The sequence below is a fragment of the Corvus cornix genome, chromosome 4 (genome assembly GCF_000738735.6).
Source record: "Corvus cornix cornix isolate S_Up_H32 chromosome 4, ASM73873v5, whole genome shotgun sequence".
NCBI lineage: Eukaryota > Metazoa > Chordata > Aves > Passeriformes > Corvidae > Corvus > Corvus cornix.
Window position 1 is genome coordinate 28,800,512 of NC_046334.1, and position 20,253 is coordinate 28,820,764.

The 20,253-nt window shown below is 40.0% G+C and overlaps 1 protein-coding gene across 2 annotated transcripts in view; it reads right to left on the reverse strand.

Annotated features, from left to right (window-relative positions):
• LOC104697296 (glutamyl aminopeptidase) overlaps positions 1-18,028 on the reverse strand; it is a 35,489-nt gene extending 17,461 nt beyond the window's left edge. Inside the window, exons 1-8 of one of the 2 annotated variants that reach the window (XM_019293213.3) lie at positions 17,920-18,028; positions 17,091-17,787; positions 12,053-12,194; positions 9,074-9,205; positions 4,941-5,061; positions 2,626-2,780; positions 1,885-1,998; positions 153-287 (exon numbers count right to left, since the gene is read on the reverse strand). In XM_019293213.3, coding sequence (XP_019148758.2) covers positions 153-287; positions 1,885-1,998; positions 2,626-2,780; positions 4,941-5,061; positions 9,074-9,205; positions 12,053-12,194; positions 17,091-17,773 — 1,482 coding nt within the window. In that variant the 5' untranslated portion in view covers positions 17,774-17,787; positions 17,920-18,028. Of the gene's footprint in view, positions 1-152; positions 288-1,884; positions 1,999-2,625; positions 2,781-4,940; positions 5,062-9,073; positions 9,206-12,052; positions 12,195-17,090 lie in introns of both variants that reach the window. The other variant, XM_039551629.1, reaches the window with a different exon arrangement.
• Between the last annotated feature and the right edge of the window lie 2,225 nt (positions 18,029-20,253).

Below are 20,253 nucleotides of genomic sequence, written 5' to 3' on the forward strand. Positions count from 1 at the left end.
TGACAACAGCTGGGAATGTCCTAGAACAAAGATCTGCACAGACACAGCTCAAGTGAATTAGGAGTCCTAATTATGAGCACCCCTGACTTTTATCTCCTCTCCAAAGTCGCCACTTCCTTTGCATGCAAAGTCACAACGGAAGGATATCGTACCTTACTGTAGGATATCCCATCAAACACAGAGGTAATTTCAGCTGGAGATGACACCTCGACTACAACTGGGTGGGAAGACAGCAAAGAGTCATCCTTCAGTACAGGAAGCACATCATCAATTAAAACCTGGTCAAGCTGAGAAAGAGAAGACATTAGAATAGAAACAAAGGCAGGAGTATATGTCTATTTCTCAAATAAGTAGCTTGAACTGTAAGTCTCTAGGCAATTTGAAATGGAATGATTTGCATGCCCTTTAGAGAAGGACTTGCAAACTCTTTACATCTAAGAGGAGAAGGATACAATTTTTCCTTAACTAAGATAAATTGCCTTCTGCAGATCCTGTTTTCCTGTGTATCATAACACAGACACATCCATCCCACCCTCCCTCGCCCCCAGTAGGCAAAAAGAGTAGCCTGTGTTACCAATTTCAGAAGTGTGACAATATTCACAAAGCATTATGATCTCCTCTTGCAAAAATGGAGCTGGGTAGGAAGGGAGGGAGGGAAGAAGGAGGCAGCATTCCCCATCCCAAGGCTTATAATGTTTTTTTTAAGCGATTTAAATTTTTAAAAAAAGATTAAGTAGCCAGCAGTCAAAATCCCCTTACTTCCTAATCAATATTGACCAAAAAAGACTAAAATTCAATTTAGCTTTCCTCTTCTAATACTCACTAGGATAACATTGAAATGTCTTAGATCTTAGATGAACATGGTATCTAGATACAAAAACGTCTTTTAAATTTTAAACTCAGTAATTAGAATTTTTCTTACATAGTTAGGACCACAGATCTTCTACTTTAAAGTGTTAAAGTGACCCAGGAATGATTCTGTTCTCAGCCTGTCTGCAGGGAGAGAGGCAGGGAAAGCAGCAAGTAGGCACTGCCTGCTTCTGAAGTCACCAGGCTCAGGGGATAGCAGATTTCAACAGGCTCAACCTATGCAAAACCCACTCTGCTCCCTTCCACTGGCATATGGTGTATATCTCCCAGTACCCAGAACCTCACGGCACCTGGACAGCTGGGGGAAAATAAGCATGCTACGTGCCATCACATCTGTTTGGGAGGGGAGGAAGGAAGGAGCAAGAAAACTGCCTTTATTCACAGAGTATAATGCAAATTAAAGGCTTACTTCTTTGTAACACCCTTAAAGCCTCTGGAGTTGGCACAGTTAGCACTTCGGCCATCCACTGTCACTACCTGAGATTGTCTGAGTTGGAGCATTTGAAATGACACAATGCTGGCAGAAGCTGAATGGAAGTCCAGTATTTTCCTTGATAATAGCTCAAGATGTGCAGAGAGGCCCAGGTTCCAAACCCTTACCAGAGCAGATAATGATCCTAAGTCCCATGAAGAAAGCACAGCCCAACTAAATAAATACAGGATAATCTCCATCTTTCAGAGTTAGACCTTTCAGCAACTCTGCAAAATTGTTAAGGTTCGGTCCAGAACCCACCTAGGTGTTATTTTGCCATAATAACCAAACACTTGATTCACTTGTTAAAAAATAATAACTCTTCCCTGTAGACTAAAACTTCATAAAGTTTACTTTGACTAGTTCCAGACCATAATATAGGTAGGAGAAAAACTTAAACCAACTTTTTCTTTATGTTGCACCATACTATGTTAGTTTTCTATAAATATACTTTAAGTCTTCATCATCCTTGTCTAAATTTTACTCCCTTCCAAAATGTTCCTCCCAGCCCCGCCAACCCTCCACAAGGCAGAAATAATTACCATTTGCCACTCTGGTTCTGATACATTCGTTCCCAGGAACTCAAAATAACTGGCAAATCCTTCATTTAACCACAAGTCATCCCACCAGTCCATGGTTACAATATTTCCAAACCACTACAATTATAAACATAAAGATGTAAATTTAGATAAATAGTACATGTACATTTCAGTATCTCACATCTCCATATAGAACATTCATTTGCTTACTTTTTTCCTGCTGCCAGATGAAAATTATCATAATTCTGGGGTTTGAATAGGAATTAAGGCCTTGCCTTGTGTTAACACATCACTTTTATTATAAAATTACATATTACCAGGGAGATTGTTAATGATTCATGTGCCACTGAAAATATTTTTAGCTTCTTCCCCTTGATTTGATGATTTGTGTTTTTAAGGATATGTTTTCAGACAGCCTCCACAGTGTATAGCTGTCCCTGTTTGCCTGCCCAAAAGAGACATCTGCATACGTAAATTAGTTTCTCTAAGACATTTTAGACAGATTTTCATAAGCTGGCTGACAGTCCGGGCCCAAGCATCTAGCTTCTTGAGAAAAATTCCAATGCAGTAGTAATGGTATTTTAAAGTTCTGATGGGGATCAGTTTTAACATGGTATTTTGCAATCAGATTTTGAGCACATGTAGGAGATCCTGAGACAAAGTTAATGACAGTATTTTCAAGATTAAACTGTGGTGACTATATATTTGAAACACTATAAAAGTGACTCATGTCCTGAAATATACCTGATGAACGAGCTCATGGGCTATCACAGCAGCTACTCTCTGCTTGTTGGATGTGGCTGACTCCTCGGGATCATACAGCAGGTTTGTTTCTCGGTATGTGATCAGCCCCCAGTTCTCCATAGCACCTGTCCCGAAATCTGGAATAGCTATTTTATCTGCATTGAAAAAAAGAGACAATGATTACTACTGTATCCTTTAAATCAATTAGCTTGTCCTCTCTCTGTGTATTTACAGCCTGTTTTGCTTACCATTTGTGATTTGGGCTTACTTCTGTGGACTGCAGGCTATGATCTGTGTTTAAGAAGAGAACTGGCCTACAGCAGCTGATAGCAAGTGCCCTGGCTCTGCTCAGATTAACAGAGGTAGGATCAGTTGCACTAGATGAGGATCTGTCCTGGGAGGTGATGCTGTGCCATCTCCTGGGAACGTATGTATCATTACTTAATTTTGGCCCCAGAAATTAATACTGTTGTCTGGTGATGTGCTGTAGGCAGTAAACCTCCTGAAACTATTTGTAGCATAATGAGGCATGACATTGTTTGTCACACTGTCATATTAAAAATATTTATTGACATGTTAACTGAAGTAAATCCCCCATGCAGTGAACAACATCTGCTTCTACGCCTGGCAATTTGTGGGGGTCACTCATTTATGGTCAGTAATCAATACAGGTTTAAATGAGAATTGCAAACTCAATTGAACTGGCATTTTCTTCTGCAAATAATGGCCACAGGCTTTCTATGTGGGTTAGTGAAAAAGTACAGATGGATTTAAAACTGAATAGAATGAAAAACCCCTGTCCCACACCAACAGAAGATAGGAATTACTTATTTTAAATTAAACAACTTAATTACAGAATCAAAGCTGATAGTTTTGCAAGGGCTTCACTGACAGTCAAAATGAGGATGCAAGGAGAAAGATAATGCCAGAACCCATAAATCAGTGTGAAATACAATATTTAAATAAACCATTATGCAGAAACATATTTGATTCATCAGGTTTGACCTGGATAATTTTAATAATGAGGGAACAACATGGTAAGTCAAGATTAGTGATCCAACAAACAGACATTCTGGGAAAAACAGTATAGAATCTACAAAAGCATCTATCCTCTGATACTGCTGACCTGAAGATACTAGTCCACCCTGTCACACAGACAAGCCTTTATCCAGATGCTGCCATGGCAAAGTCATCAGGCTTTCATGACAATAAAAGTTTGAATATAAAGCACAGGTGAGTACCTATTATTACTGGGGACCAGTGTGTGAAAGAAAAACATACTGTACTGGTTTCCCTAATTCAGTTGTCATTGAAATGTAATCAGATATTTACAGTAAACTCAGGTGCTGTTTAGAAAGGAGGAGGTAAAAATCTTTCGTTAAAGTAATATAAGTTAGCCTGATAGGTACAGGTATAAATAGCCAACAAAAGGTTTGCACAGCATTATTATCTTCAAAGATTTGGGGATTTTTTTCCCCCATTATATTGTTTCGACTTGTTTGCAGCTAGTATTTACCATCTTTTTAGGTTCAGGAACCTAACTGAATTACCTCTCTGAACATCTTAGAGGCGAGAATTTCCAAAACTCTGATTGCATTCCCAGCTTGATTATTGTGCATTTTAAACTGCGTGAATCAGATCCAGAGTCCAGATATTCCAAGCTAAAGGATGCCCAAATGCACTACTTTCTCTTTGCTTGTTTTGTAACAAAGTGGGCAAATTTTGTGGGCAAAATCTGAGAGTGTGCCTGCTCTTATTTAGTCCCAGATCTTTATTTAGCCCAGCAGTAGAAACTACAAATTATATGCTGGACCACATTCATCTTTCTAGGAAGTGGATGCACACCCACTTTGAGCTAAGGTTAATAAATAATATGACATACTCTCTGGCAGTTTACATCTTCACTTATCTCACTGCTGACTTTTTGTCCAGAAGTTCACATGGAAGTGGTACATATTTTTCTGAAACTTCTGGCTCTGTTTCAAATCATGATGGCTCTTTGCTGATGACACAAATGCTTCCTTTGATTTTCCACAAGACACTTTAAAATAAACATGCCAGGACCAATTCTTCAGTTCAGCAAACTGAACTGTGAGAACTGGTAACTAAACAGTAACTGAGACCAACTCATCCATCATGACATTTGGAAACATCTTGAACTACATTGGTACAGTTTTAAAACATCCTGACATAGTATCAGCAGTTAGCAACCAAATGCTTCCATGCTGTTTTCCACCAAAGGACAGAGATCTGTAGGAGCAACATAACCATGACACTGAATTAACAAAATGAAAAATATAAACGTTGATAATCACCTAGTTTTGGAAGAGAATAGTTCAAATCAAAGTACCATTCAAAGAAGTCGAATATAATTTTTGTTACATTTGCTGCATATTGTGCCGTGTGTATTTGCTGTGGCTGGGCGTAAACTCTTAGCTGTAAAATACAGAGAGACAACTGTCAAACATTGAAAAGGCATTTAGCATGCATATCTATAACACTGCAGGTTTTCTCTGAGACTGGTCTGAACACTGAATTCTGTTCCCTATCACATTTATTCAACAAAGTTTTTCAAATGTTGTACGTAAGAGAAACCAAGTCAACATAATCTGTGCCCACTTTCCACTGTTTGTCTGAAGTGTAAAACTGGCAAGACCCATGTCCAGAAGCTCAAGGTGGCCAAGCCTGGAGCAGGACTGGAATGCAGGCCAGCCCCTACTTCCCCACTGCCTGGTTTTCTCCAGAAGGAGACCTGAGCAAGCACAGTCAAAGGGGATCCACTTGTTCTGAGCAGTTCAGTGATCTTGACTGATCCAATCAGATCAATCTTTAGGAGCACATCTGTATTGAAATGTGTCAGAAGTCCATAGCACCTTATTTTATTCAACTTCTTCCTACCTTTCCTACGTATTATCATCATAGTTTCCTCTTGTCCTTGTATGTTTGAAGATCTCAAACCCATTGAAGACAGCGCATTTACCAGATCTGTGGCTCTTCCCAGACATGCTGGCCCATGCAGGTGAGTGGCTGTTTGACCAGGACCTTGGGCCACACAGCCACCCAGTCACTGCTCTGCTGCTTTCTGGGTTGCTGTGCCCCAGGAAATCATAGGCAAAAATCAGCTCTCTCTTTTATAGCCAAGCATGTCCAGGAAAAATGGCACATTTGGTAGCCCTGTGTGTAATGAGTGACCATTTCTGTGCTCCTCTTCATATCTGAATGTAAAAAAATGATGTGTTGAATGCTGACCTTTCTATCCCTGAAGCTTGGTGTCTGGGACCAATTTGGCTATTGGTGTCAACAGTAGGAAACAAGCTCTAGAGGACTAGAGTCTTTATGGCACCCATGCCCACAATGAGGAGGCCTGCAGTTTGACAAAACCTTTTGAGAAGTTATCTTCACATTGTGAAGACAAAGTTTGAGTTCAGAATTCATGGAGTCTTTTGGGGATCTTTCCCTCAATCTCTTTGTCCCAAAGCCTGCTGGAGCTGTATGTAACCTGTTCTCTTCCCTATCCCCAAAAATCTCCAGTGTGGATGAGATTTCTATACGGTGTGAAGTTCCTGGTTTTAGGAAAACCAATCCGTCTTGTTTTGCCAGCTCCATGATTCTTATGAATGGGCCACATTCATCTGGCTATGCTGGTGTGGCTTGTTTACTCCTTCAGTGCTGTCTTACAGTTTAGGGCCCAAGCTGAGCAAAGGAGCTGGTCTATTCCAAGAACTCTTCTGGAGTCTGACAACACATTAATTTCAATACCATGAAATTACACTTCCTCCAGTGAGAGGGGAGGATGGGAAAGTGGTCAGAAATAAAGCTGGAACAAAAAAAAACTAAACCCAAAAAAGCTTATGAAATTCAATTGGGAATCCATTCCAGCCAGGGGATTTTCCCCCAGGGTCAGTTTGCAATTACAGTCTGCAATTTCCACTTCTGTAAGCTCTTTACCCAATTTAGCAGTTTTCAGTCCCCTAGCTGATCCATGTTAATGGTTTCCAAAACCTTCAGCCTGCACTAGAACTGACTTTGGTTTTCATTTGTATAATCTCCTCTGTGATTTTCCAAACCAGACATGCGGTACCTAACAGGTAATCAGCTCAGGAGCATTGTTTCCAGCTGTAGGCACATTTCCCACCATTGATTCCATGAATGTCTTCATTAGGGCTTTCAGAGTGAATGGCAGAGTTTTCAAGTAATTTAATATGTCATGTGAACCGTATGCTCTTGCTGTTGTTTATGAAAGTAATTTATGGATCATGTGGATACTTTCTGTCAGATGAGGGATTTATTGTTAGAAATTTACACAGCAAACTATGCAATGTTCTTTTCAGTACCTGGTTGAATCTAAATACCTCATTGTTCAGCTGGTCTTCCAAGTTCTCGGACAGCAAGCCTTGGAAAGGTTAGAAGAAAAACTTTCTATATATGTGATTAAAAACCCTAAAGATAGTCTAGTTTTCCTGGGGAAAAGATCATTTTTAATGATGGATCTTACACATGTATTTTATATTGGTACAGCTATGTTCATGTTAGAAGAAAGGAAACAGTTATGATTTTAACCTCACTTAAACCCCAAGTTTTCTAGTGCAGGCAAGTTCTCAGACATTGTTTAGTGAACAGCATTAATAAAATATGTAGTAACCAATGCCTGAATTAGAAGATGTTTCTTCAGGCAACCTCTGTACTGACACGAATACCCCTGCTTCCACACACACACACTTTAATTACCATGTTTCAGTGAACACTCCCTTCTATTTAGAAAAGCTACAACCAGTCAGGAGCATTGTGGGCTGTACTGCTTTGCTTGGGGAAAAAAAACAAATAGTGACCTCGGGGCCATATTCTGGAGCGTGGCATGGATAAGTAGTGAATGTTTAACTTCTGCATGTAGAAAAAAGTGTTACACACTTCTTCAGTACACTTTTTTCCCTACCACACTATGTTCTGCACAAAAATCTAGACAAAATCTGATTTTTAAAGAAACTAAACTCTAGAGAATATCTATTGAGACCAAATAGTCAAAGTCCTGTCCCTGATAATGAGTGGATCAGCTATGCTGAAGAGCAATTGGTTAACAAAATCGTGTGACTGGGTGGCCTAAAAATGTACTCCTGTGAATTACTGAGCCAAACAGCAGGGAACTAAGAATATTACATCTCTATCTCAAACCAGGCTCCATTTGCTTGTCCAAGTGTAATTTAGCTTTAGTTATTTGTCAAGTAGTATAAGCATACAGCATGACACTAGCGAGGGCACAGAGGGAGGCCTCAGCACAGTGCTTTGACAGGAAGTCTTTGCTAAGAGCTGAATCAGAACTTTGGAGATTTCTACAAGACAGATTTTAACATCAGTGAACAGCCTTAAGTAGGGAAGGATTTGATGAGCTTTTTCAGTTAAAGAAACTAAGGAACAGCTAACTTGCTAAGGGAACAGTGGCCTGGCTGGGGTTTTATTCTAGGTTCCCTGTCCATTTGTGACACTGTCTCCAGAAAATGAGGAAAGCACTGCCAGCTCATATGAACAAGACGACTATGTGTTACATAAGGGGAAAGGAAGAGGAAGAAGCAAGGGCATACAGCCCTAGGGACCACTGTCTTTATCAGATGAGAAAAAGATCTAAACCAATAAATAATTAACAGCAGGTTGAGTATCCCAAATTAGGTTTAGGCTAAATGAGGAGTTTCTGCTGAGGGGCAAGTTGTGTTTTGGATTTCAGTTTGTGATTCAATATAATGTCTTGTGATCTCTTTACTCTACACCTTCAGGAGATTTGAATCTAAGCAAGAAATGGATTGGCCTGCCCACTGCATCTAAGTGAAGGAGCTATTTTAATTTAATAGATTCAGATTCCAACCTATTCTCTTCTTTAGGACATCTACCAAATATCCATCTGTTTAGGCAGACACTACCACTTCTATACTTATTTCTACAGAACTTACACTGGGCAGTTGCCTGTTGCCACTGTTGTAAAATAAAGCAAGCCAGTACATAATGGCACACAGCACTGCAGTCCTATGTCTCAACGGCTGTAATAACACCAAGTGCTTAGATTCACACTTTTTAACCCACAGAAAACTATAAAGTATTTGTATTCATGGCCTGTGACTCTCCTGTACCCCCTAACTTGTACATTCCTTCAGTCACTGGGCTTCGAGTCAGGGATCAGTTTGGAGAAAGAGTGCTCCTTCCTCACCTGTGTGCTCATGTGAGAGGTACTGACTGGGATCTCAGAAAGATGGGAGACAGGGAAGGACTGCAAAACACTGTATGTAGTCAAGGTCAGAGGGACCACTGTGAACACCTAATCTGATAAAACAGGCTGCATAAAATAAGCTATAGGAGAAGAAGAAAAAATATGTCCCTGTTTGTATAAAAGGAGATTAAAAAAAAAAAGCAAATCAAGGCACATGTGTTATCTGAACCACGTTCAGGCTGCAGAAGGACTTACAGGTTTTCCACTAGCGGATATTCTCTCTACCCAGTCAAACTGGTGCACCGCAAAGCATACCAAGTAAGTGCTCATGGGGACTGACTTCTCAAAAGTTGTTCGATTCCAGCCATCACCAAGCCGCACAGTTTTCTGTGGAAATACAGAAGTAATCAAACTGATTTTTGAAATTGCAAACACACACATAAAAGTACAACATTTGTATGAAGGCTGCAACTGCATAGGAAAAACAAATCACCTCTCCAGGTCTGCGTCTTCTGGCATTTCATTACTGAAGGCATGAGAACAGACAAGATAGTTTTCTTCTGCAATACATAAAATGGTACTTTGCTTTTTTGGCACTTAACAGGTTTACCTTGTTCTAATTTCATCAGGGATTTGAAATCATTCACATGAACAGGAATTTTGCCAACAGGAATTTTCTGGTGTATGCTGTGTTTTGTTCTTGCAATAGTAGCATAAAATAACATTACTTTGGACAGAGCAGAGAAGAGACTGAATTCTCTCCTCTCTTAAATACATGCATCACGTATTTAAGTCATGAAGCAGGGATGCTACCTGGGATAAAGACCAGTCTAATGAATCTATCCTGAACTCATTCAAATACAAATGAGCACTGCTAACTGGTAGATTGCTTAAATGTAGATAAAATTTAGTGCTGATCATAGTTTTTATTTTGCAAATCAATTAAGAAACATTCCTGATTTTCCCAGATGGTTTTCTCTCTAAGTTTGCTGACAACACTAAATAGGAAGGGGCAGACACTGACCTCTTCTTTCCCATGACCAGTGACAGGACTCAAGGAAATGGCATGAAGTTGAGTCAGGGGAAGTTTAGGTATGATTTTAGGAAAAGGGTTTTCACCCAGAGGGTGAAAACCGGAACACGTTCCCCAGGGAAGTGGTCACAACACCAAGCCTGACAGAGTTCCAGAAGCATCTGGACAATGCTCTCAGGCACAGGGTGTGATTCTTGGGGTATCCTGTGCAAGGCCAGGAGTTGGTCTTAATGATATTGATAGGTCCCTTACAACTCAGCTTATTCTATTATTCTCTTCTAAATATATATTTCTTCTATTCCTTTTCTGCTACAGTCTGATATTTTTTGTGCTTCTGACTGGATGACTAACTTAAATAGAACAAAAGCCAAAATCATATAAAAGACATTAGCCTTCTAGAGATACAGGGGTTCTATGAGGCTTGTTTGTTATAAACACAATAAAGCACAGACAGTTAATGTTACAAGTAGTATGATTCCATGAGCAAACAAACCTTTTCACAGATATATTCATAACCCCTTTTCACAAAGGTATTCACAATCTAATTTTCCATTATTTTACCCATTTTGACTCTATTTTGATACCTTTTGTTATTTCAACAAAGTCAGGACTTGAGTGGAAAAAAACCTGAAAAAACTCAACTCCAGTGAAAAATGCAAATGAAATGTACAAGATTCTGATTTTGCTGATCTTATTTTGCCATGTTGATTATAAAGCTCCACACCACCCAAACTACTGCAGGACATATAACATACAATGTGTCTTGCTTTTAGAAACTGTTACATTTCCATCTGTGGAAAAAGATTTTTCCCAAAGTTCTTTCACTATTAAGAACAGAGCTACTGACCTTGACCAGATAAAAAAGTGCCTTGCTATAATCCCTTAGTCAAACCTCAATATGAATTCAGCATAATCTACATTTTCTTATCTGTACTTGCTTTTTAGCAAATCAATTAAGAAGCAGTAGTTAGCCCTTTGCAAACTTATTATTGGAGGTCCATACTAGAGGCAAGGTCCCCATGTCAAGGTGTAAAGTAAACCTCAAAACACAATAAATCTTGATAACATACAGTGTTATCCCCTTACTTCCTTGTTTGTACCCTCACTTATCTGAGGTCTGTGAGGAAAGGTACAGCACTCTCCTTTCATGTGTTGTTCATCAAAGTGCCTGGTGCTCTTCCAGGTATCATAGAAACATTTTTAATAACAGTGGGTCAGAGCTTTAAATGTGCAAAGGGTATGGATGCATCTGTATCAGCTTGGTAATAGATAACTCAGCTGCATTGCTAGGAGAATAAGTTTGGGGGACTCTAAACAGTACACAGTAAACACTCTAAACAGTACACACTTTGTTTTCTGGGTGGGGGAGTGATTGGAAAAATGAAAATGCCAGCAGCCTGGAGGCTGGAAGTTCTTTTTTCTTTGTTGTAAACTTGGCACTTTACTTCCCACTTCAGAACTTATTAGTAGAAATTATACAATAGACTACACATTCAGTTGAACTAATGAGTAGAAACTCTCTCATCTGAAAGCCATTCCGTCTTCTTCCAGAAGGTCTAGAGGTAGATAATTGATGCCATTGAATTTCACACAGACTTGGAATTTGACACACTAGGTCTAGAAATGGATTATTTAGGAAATTATAGACATGGTGGAATGACAAATGTCCACACCCATGAGCTGACAGATGGGGTTTCAGATCCTCTATTATTAAAAATCATAATCCTAGTCTTTCTGGCTAGCAGGATTCTTTGCCATTAAATTGTGATCAGTAGATCCTCATTTTGGACCAGTATGCAGTTTTAATGATTATTTTAGACTTTCCATCTGGGAAACAGCTGTCTTTCAGAGTACCCATTCTCCAAGCCTACCCAATTTGACTGAAAAACCTGCCAATATCTATTTATAGTTAGCAGGGGCTACTCACCCAGAATATCTGAACAGAGGGTCAGCTGGCTAATGATAGAGGAGATGTTTCATTTTTGCTTTGGATTTGACTGTGTGCTGCCATATTGTGTGTTGGTGGAGCACTTCAAGTCCTAACCAGCAAAGCAGTTCTGTTCATGGAATATTTATTAACCATGAGTTTTACAGTGCCTGAGTGGTAGAGTCTGTGAATGTGCAAGAACATGGTGACCCACACTACTTTTCAGTGGCTCTACAGAACCATTCCACTTAGGCAGCAGTTGGGAAAGACATACCTGTACCGGCATGTTTGAAAGCGCATGGTACACATCTTGATGGATGATGGATATGTTGTAAGTTGCCTTTTTGTTTGGCTCGTCAAAGCAGGGAAATGATTTCCGTGCATCTGTTGGCTCATGATCAGTAGCTGCAATGCTCCTGAAACAAACGACACATTGGCAATACTTCATTACATAGCTTTGAAATCTTGTCTATAATTTCTAAGCATATTTTGTTAATGATTTCACAAACTAAATTCAACTACAAATATTTGTGCGTATTTTTCCATTCATAAGAGCAGGTGACATCAGAAATGCATGAGCTGACATCACATAGTCAGTCTGTCATCAACATCCTCTATGTTTCAGAGCAAAAGCTAATGCAAATTGCTTATCATCAAATATTTTTAGAAGCCAGGCAATAAGATAGGCATGACCCCTCATGGACAGTGAAAATTCTGCTCATCCTCCTGCTGAGCCTTCCCATTGATTTATGCCCCTAAAATAAAGAACTGATGATATCACCTGAAAGGAACAAGTCACTCCAAGAGTTGTTTACCCACTACAGCATATATTGGGATTAGGGTCTTGAACATCTCCTGAAGCAACACCTTGAAATTGTGTAAATGCCAATAAATCTCATCCTGCTTGTGTGTTTCTTTTTCTGCATTTACCACATACAGTTTTCTCCTGGTGCTGTTATGCTCCCCTGATTCCATTAGTGAAACTGCTGGAGAAAGCATGAAAAGTTCAGGTGAACACCCCAGTACATAACTCATGCTATGCAAGCTGTGTTGAGAGGGCTAGAAAGTTATCTCAGTTATGCAAAACCAACTGGAGGAGCTAGACAATAGGGGTCATGTAAAAACATAAGGTGAAGGTTGTGAGTGTTCATATTGTGCTTGCTTGTCTCAGTGACATCGGGCTCCCCCATTAATGACCCACACAGTGGCAGAGCATATTCTCCAGTGATTGATGGTGAAAGGGATCACAGATGCTCCTTCAATTAATCTGGAATGTTGAGCATTTTCTGACAGCACTTCTACAGCTGCTCCAACTACATTAAGGTAGTTTTTCTTTCCAAAAAGTAATTAAAAGTGTACATCATAAATTACAGATCTGCAGCAATCCTACAAGCTCACTTGACAACCAATTTTTCAATGCTTCTGTTGCCCTTGGCATTTCCCTGTGACGGTTAAATACTAAACTGGTCATTAGGAACTTGCAGCAGCAAGGGTCATTTAGAAGCCTGACAGAGGTAATATGTCTGGGTTCTCTCCATTCATGTGCCTTGGAATAGGAGCTCAAAGGTTCATGGGCAGAAAGCATAATGAACATTCACCTTAACATAATTTTAGACTCAATATTGAGTTTCTTTTGCTGGTGCATTCTTTGCTGTCACTCTCTACTTTTCATAGGATTTGAGAGCTATTTCACAATTGAGTTAACTCCAAGCCTCCAGGGCAATGCTTCACAGCTATTGGTTAAAAACTTGGCTATATATTTTGACACATTTACGTCTTGTTCCTACAGACTGATAACATTGTGATATATCTGTTGATTTATAAAGTGATAATCCATCTATCCTCATATGTTTGTGGAGGCAGACAGACATTAGGAGTGAAAAACCTTAGCACTACCCTTCCTACAGGCTAGATGATGAGAACTCCAGACTATGGCATGCATAGAAGTGGCAGTAGAAACATGAAATGTGGTAATTCACTTTCAAGCTGCATAATGTAGTTTTTAGATAAGATTTTCTTCACTTCTTGGTGGCTTCTCCTCTTGAAGTTGATGTCCAGACCTTTAAATGTGAATTGGAGATGGCAGTTGTAAACATCATAGTAATAAGAAGTGGAGATCTGGCTGAGACTGCATCCAGCTGTTCCCAAAATAAAACAGCGATGTATTTAGAACCATGATGAATTTTCCTTTTTTTTCCCCTCCCCCAAAGTACAAGGCATTAGTGTCAAAGCCTTCCTCCCTGAACTAATTAAAGCATTTTCTCCTAGTCTTTCTTTAAATTCCAATTTGTTGCTTCTTCTGAGAAAAGTTTCTTATTGAGGAAGAAAATCAGGAGTGTTACTTTTGTACACAGAAGAAAATTTTGCCCTACTGTATTCAAGAAAATCCTAAATACATCCCTGTTAGCCATGTCCCAGCCTCTTGTTCTCTTACAGACAACAGAGAGAATTCCTACAAAAGGAAAGCCATACCTTGTCACTAATAGTAGTGCAAAATCCAAGCCAGCTGCAGTGACATGTTTGTATTATTTGTAATATTAAGGAAAAAATACAAGGGGGCTTTAGCACATTCCTTGACAGAAACTAATGACTTGAATAACCCATTACACCAGGCAAGGGCTCTTCTTTTGCTCCTTTCCATAATATCTGAAAACAATACAAGTGTAATGTAGTTATGCTCACTGCATCATGCAAAGTAGGGAAGGACTGTTACTCCTTTTTCATCAATGGGGAAATGAAATGCACAGACAGAGGAATAGTTTTACCAAAGGACTTAAGTGCTTACAGCTAGATCTGGGAACCCACAGGAGCATCTAGGCAGGTCTATGTCTAAAATCTACATTTTCAAAGTTTCTGCTTTCTTGTACCTGCATGTGCACATCAATTTAAATAGTCATGATTCCAAGGTATCTCAAGATCTGCTTCAGGGCATGTCCAAAAGTACCTTTTTCCTCATGGGGGTTGTGTGATCTGTCTGAACAGGATTCCCAAATGAGGCATCCTTCTCCCTAAGCCTCTCAAGGATCCCAGACTTAGAGGCATGTTCAGCTCAGATCTACCTGTTTTCCACGAAGTGTGGTGGAGATTTTAATCTAAGCAACAGCAGAGCCTGGACATATGCCCAGTTTGTAAACAAAAGGCCTTATAGCAATGCTTTGGCAAACCCTTGCCTTCACAGATAAACAGCTAGGGAGCAGCTCACCCCTAGGAGCTGACTCTCCAATGTTATTAAGTCTCTCAAAAGGTCCTGCTGCTTCTAACACTGTACAGAAAGGATAACAGAGTAGGTTAATTACATATTGGACCTCCTTTTCACCTCGTCCCCCTTCTCTTTAACATCCACTATTAATAGACTTGTTTGATCATTGCTATTACCTAGTCTGATTTGTATTTACTTGCAACATCACAAGAACAGAACTATTTGGGTTGAAATTTTCCAAAGGTGGTGTCTACCTCAGACAAAGGCAAAATAAAAATCTAATTCCAGTCAGCATTGGTTTTGAGTAGAAAGCCAGGGGAAAATGCATTTTTAATAAGTAATGAAACCCTTCCCTACTGTCCTTCCTCACCCCATCCTATCCCCTCTCCTCTGCTGTACAGCAGCAACTTGGCTGGCGGTTGCTTTACTTTCAAAGCTGTACTTACCACTATCATGTACACCACCTCAGCCACTCCCACAAACAATCTTCCCAAACTCAATCACATGAAAAATACTTGAGAATTTACCATTCACTCATTCTTACTAAATCCCATCTCAAGCCTAACAAACTCACACCCTCAAGTTCCTTCCTGCATTGAGAGTTTTCAGATTGCTGGCTAGGATCATCCTTGCAATTGTAGCTTCCAGCATCCAATTCAAGAAGTAGGAAGTCAAAGTGAGCTCACATTTTATGCTTTCTTTAAAGTTCTCCTTTCTTCCTGGCATCACATGCTTGGCCCTTGTCTACCTATACTGTCTGGATTTGAGGGACAGGGTCTCACCTCTCCTGCTCTGCAACTCAGAAGACCTGTGTTCTGGTCCCGCTGTTCTGGTGTTGTGACAGACCTGGGGCTATAAATTTAATATCTAGATATCCTTCACCAATGAAAAGGAAGTAACACACCTCAACTTAGAAGGATGCTGGAGGTTGAACATTAAAACTGCTGTGGAGATGTCAGATGCTCTGAGTATGAAATCAAAGCTGCTCAAAGTGTAAAACCAAAGCACCTTTCAAGTCAGAGCAATGGTGAGGTCATAGATGGAGGAAAACAAGAGGAAAAGAGCTGCCTGGTGTTTGAGCTGTTCCCTGTTGTTCTCCGCAGGAAAAATCAATGCTTGCTTTATCCTCTACCTCTTGGATTTGCTGCTGGTGGTGCCTGTCACTGCTGCTACTCCTGGCATTGCCTGTCAGTGGTTGAATGGAGCTGATGAGACTCTCATTCATGACACCATTGTCCCAGAAGGGCAAAGAAGTGCCATAAAAACGCATCAGTGTTTGTCTCCATGTTCCTGCTACAGGACCTTGTAAAAGTCTAGCCAAGTTTATCTCCCAGCTGTAAAGGCTGGAATGAGTCACTTCAGAAATGTAAATATCAGAAAATGGGTGATTGTCCTCTTCATACATTAACTGAAAAGAAAAGCCTTTCAGCAGTGGGCAATGGCTTTTTCAAGCTTCCACCTTGAAGTAGTGCAAACCTGGCAAGTGAAATGGGTTAGCTGAATTGGTAGAGACTTTGTAATCGTTCAATAACTGTTGCTGTATTAATAAGGAAGAAATGGAGCACAAAAAAAAGTAAAAGATAACCTTAATTGTTTGGACTTTCCTACATGTAATTTAAACCAGCTGCAAGAGAGACAGGGAAGCTCTGGTTTGAATATTCCTCAGGCTTACAACATCAAGGAGGTATGTTATCAGGAAAACTATCAGAAGAACATTTTACACCAAAACTGTTACTTTGGAGATAACATAAGAGAGTGGTGATGGTTGTATGCTATTTACTGTACTATAGAGATAAAAACAGACCTTGATCCTTCCGGCTCTTTGAGGGAGCCATTCAGTTCAAAGGTAAGCTCGTACCAGGAGAGTTTGAAAAGGTTTTCCAGAATAAAAATAATAATAATAACAAACCCCTCATCCCTCCACCCCACATTCACTAGTCAGCAGCCAAAGGGTTTTGAATACAGCATCTTTCTTAGGGGAATAAGAAAACTAAAGAACAGCCCAGACATGTCAGCAAGTTGGTGAGACAAGGCTGAAAAGCTGAAACAGGAATAGAGCAGGCCTCAGGAAGTAAAAATAGAGAAGAAAGTTTAATAAATAAAATGGCTTTACTTGATCGTTCCGTTCTCAGTATAGGTGGTCCTATAAAACCCAACCAGGGAACCATTCAGCCAGCCTTGAAACTTCAGGGTGAGTACATAGGGATCATTTTCATCAGTGACAGGGAGCTCTGCTGCTGCCTTCATCACTATGTATTCTTGTGGCTTGTACTCAAAGCAGTCATTCAGAACAATCTGCTGTCCTGAAGATTTCTGGAGTGTGGGTATTTCTGTAACCTTGGTCTCTCGCAGGTGAAGCCACAGGGAGCTGGTTGGTTTTTCCAAAGCAATAGATATATTGACTGTCCCAGTGTAAGTGTCTTTCTCCATTTCAGGCTTGATTTCCAGATCGTAGTGGATAGGCTTGACATAAGTGGGCAGCCTAAAATCTCTCCAGTCTCCAGTCTCATCATTCTTGGAAGGACAGGGACCCAAATCCACTGGGGGAGGAGGCTGATCTGTTGTTGTCGTCTGATCTTTTGTTGTCGTCTGATCTTTTGTTGTCGTCTGATCTTTTGTTGTCGCCTGATCTGTTGTTGGTTGCTCTGTTGCCTTTGGAGGTTTAGGTCTGCTCAATCCCACACCAAGCCCCACAGCAAGTCCTACAATGACCACAACTCCACAGATGATAGCCACGTGCTTTGTCTTCATGCAGTACCTCTTGGACTTTTCATCTTCAAAATCCATGCCCTCCATCTCTGCTCCTGGGTCTGTTCTCAGAGCAAAACATTAACCACAAAAAAGGTTATTAGTCACTTCAGCACTTGCATTCAGTAAATTCAGCAGTCTTGGTTTGTATTTTAATTGTGTAGCTATAGCTGTTCTCTGCCTGTCTCCCGCACCTCGCTTTCCACAGGACACTCAATTAATTAAAGACAACATGCATTTGGAGGAAATCTGAATGATCAAAAGAAGTGCAGCTGGGCTGGGAGTCCGAGGGAACTGACACAGAAGAACATTGTTTCTGCCGTGCTCCCCTTATAAGCAGTGCAACCCCACCCCCCAGCCCCTCCTGTTCTGGCCTGAGTTAAATATAAAACAGTGCTATGTTAATCAGCAGTCAGGAGATGATCGGATGCCAAAGCTCTGTCAGCAGCTTTCAGAAGGAGCTTGCAGATAGAGGTGTAACTGCTCCAAACCTTCAACCTTCACCACTACCTCTTCCTTTTTTCCTCTGCTGTGTCTTGTTTAGGTTTTTGAGGTTTGGGTTGGGTTTTTTCCCTTCCTCTTACTAACAAAGACTTCCTTGAACTTCCACCCTATAGTTTGTGAAATGACATCTCAAAACTTGCAAAGATCACATATATCTTTCAGTTGTTTCCTCTCTTTTTCTGGGCTCATTTACCTTTGCCGAGTAACTCAAGGCACTCACAGATGGATGAGTGCACAGTGGAACAATAATTTTTGATCACTGCTTCAAACTTCAAAAGTTGTCTAATTCCTCTCCCCCTCACAGGGCCAGTTTTCCAGGAGATTGACCATAACCATGCATGCAAGCTGGTAGCCTGGGATAGCATTGCTTTGTTGGTCAGCACAATTACAGTGCTGCCTGTGAACCCTTGCTGTGAGGGACACTTCTAAGTATGATTTATGCACTAAAGATCTAATTTAGCATTTATTGCTTGTCATCACAATGTGGCACTTCATTGAAGCAAATTAACTGAATAGAGCCTGATTCTGCTTGAGGGAACTTATTATAAGTAAGGCCTTGCTAAGCCTGCAAGCAAGATGTTGCTAATGCAGTATGAAACTGAGCACAGCAGTAGTCTTGACCTTGTTTGAAACTGGACCAAAGGAAAATAGTGTAGAATAGAAATGTGAGTCCCTGCATCTTTTAACCCTATTTCTCTACTTATGTAGTCCAGCTGAGGAGATTTTTTAATCAGGCTCATCAGTGGGGTTTTATGCCTCCTGATTTAGTTTATTAGGAGACAGATTATTATCACTCTTTACATCAAACCTCCAAAGTTGTTTACACTACAACTCTGACTACTTAGCCATGCCCTTCTTTTCCCTTTCCTTTCCCTTTTTTTCAGATGGATGAAGTTTCACCTGAATGGATTGACACATGCTTCAAGTGAGAAAGTGAGATGCACTAAACTGAGGAATTTCACCCAGTCTGTTTAGAAATGGATCTGTTCATAAGCCACACTTCAAAATACTGTTAGTCACCACAGGGAACTTTAGCTACCCAGTTTGCATCAGCACTCTTCCAGCACACTGCTATTTATATATCATTTTGTTTTAAAGGAAAGGCTTTCCTACAGGAAGAGAGAAATAAAAAGGCTTTTTTTTTTTTTTTGCAGATCATCACATTAACTCTTACATATTTTCAAAAGTGAGAAACTGATGCAAAAAAAAAAAAATCAAGCAGAAAGCTAAAAATCTGTTTCACATTATGCCTGTTTTTATTGTTTCCCATTTCTCTGCTGTGATCAAAACTAGATATGACATGGGAAACCAGTGCCCTTTAATGGATTGAGTAAGAATTCAACTTCTAGCAATAGAGCCAGCACCAAAGATCATAGTCTTAACATTTAAAACCATTTCATCTTTTCTTTTGTTCTGATTGGGCAAGACAAAGAAAAAAAGTTACAGTAGACTTAAAAAAAGACATCTTTAGCCGAAACAGGCCCTAAGTGATGAGCTAGTAAATATTGTCTTGATTTCAGATATGGTTTTTACATCAGTCCCATTTTCATTTTCCTTAGCCACAAGCTTTTGTTACATTTTTAATCTGAAGATGAAAAATGCGGTTTGAGCTTACAGTCTGCAGAGCAGGTTATTTACTGTAGCTTTGAAGAGACTTGAAGATTTCTTCACTGGTAACAATTACCTCTTTCAGGAAGAGCTAGAAAAGAAATGTGAATGAGCTAGTCCTAAACAGCAGATATATATGTATTTCTTATCCTAAGCCTTGAAGACAATACTAGTAGTAAAGTGTATTACAAGCTGTCAGTCAAGAGCAGTAGTGTAATTATACACAAGTTCTGGCATTTATCTTCTCATTGTAATAACTGAGGTTCTAACCTAGTTGCAGCCAAAATGAAATGTAATATATTTCTGGTATGGGTAGCTAAGAGCAGACTTACTCCTCCCACATGTGAAACGTGCGTGGTTACTGACACTCCTGCAGTCAGCCGGCAGTGCTAACAAGCCTCCCAGCTGCCAGTGGC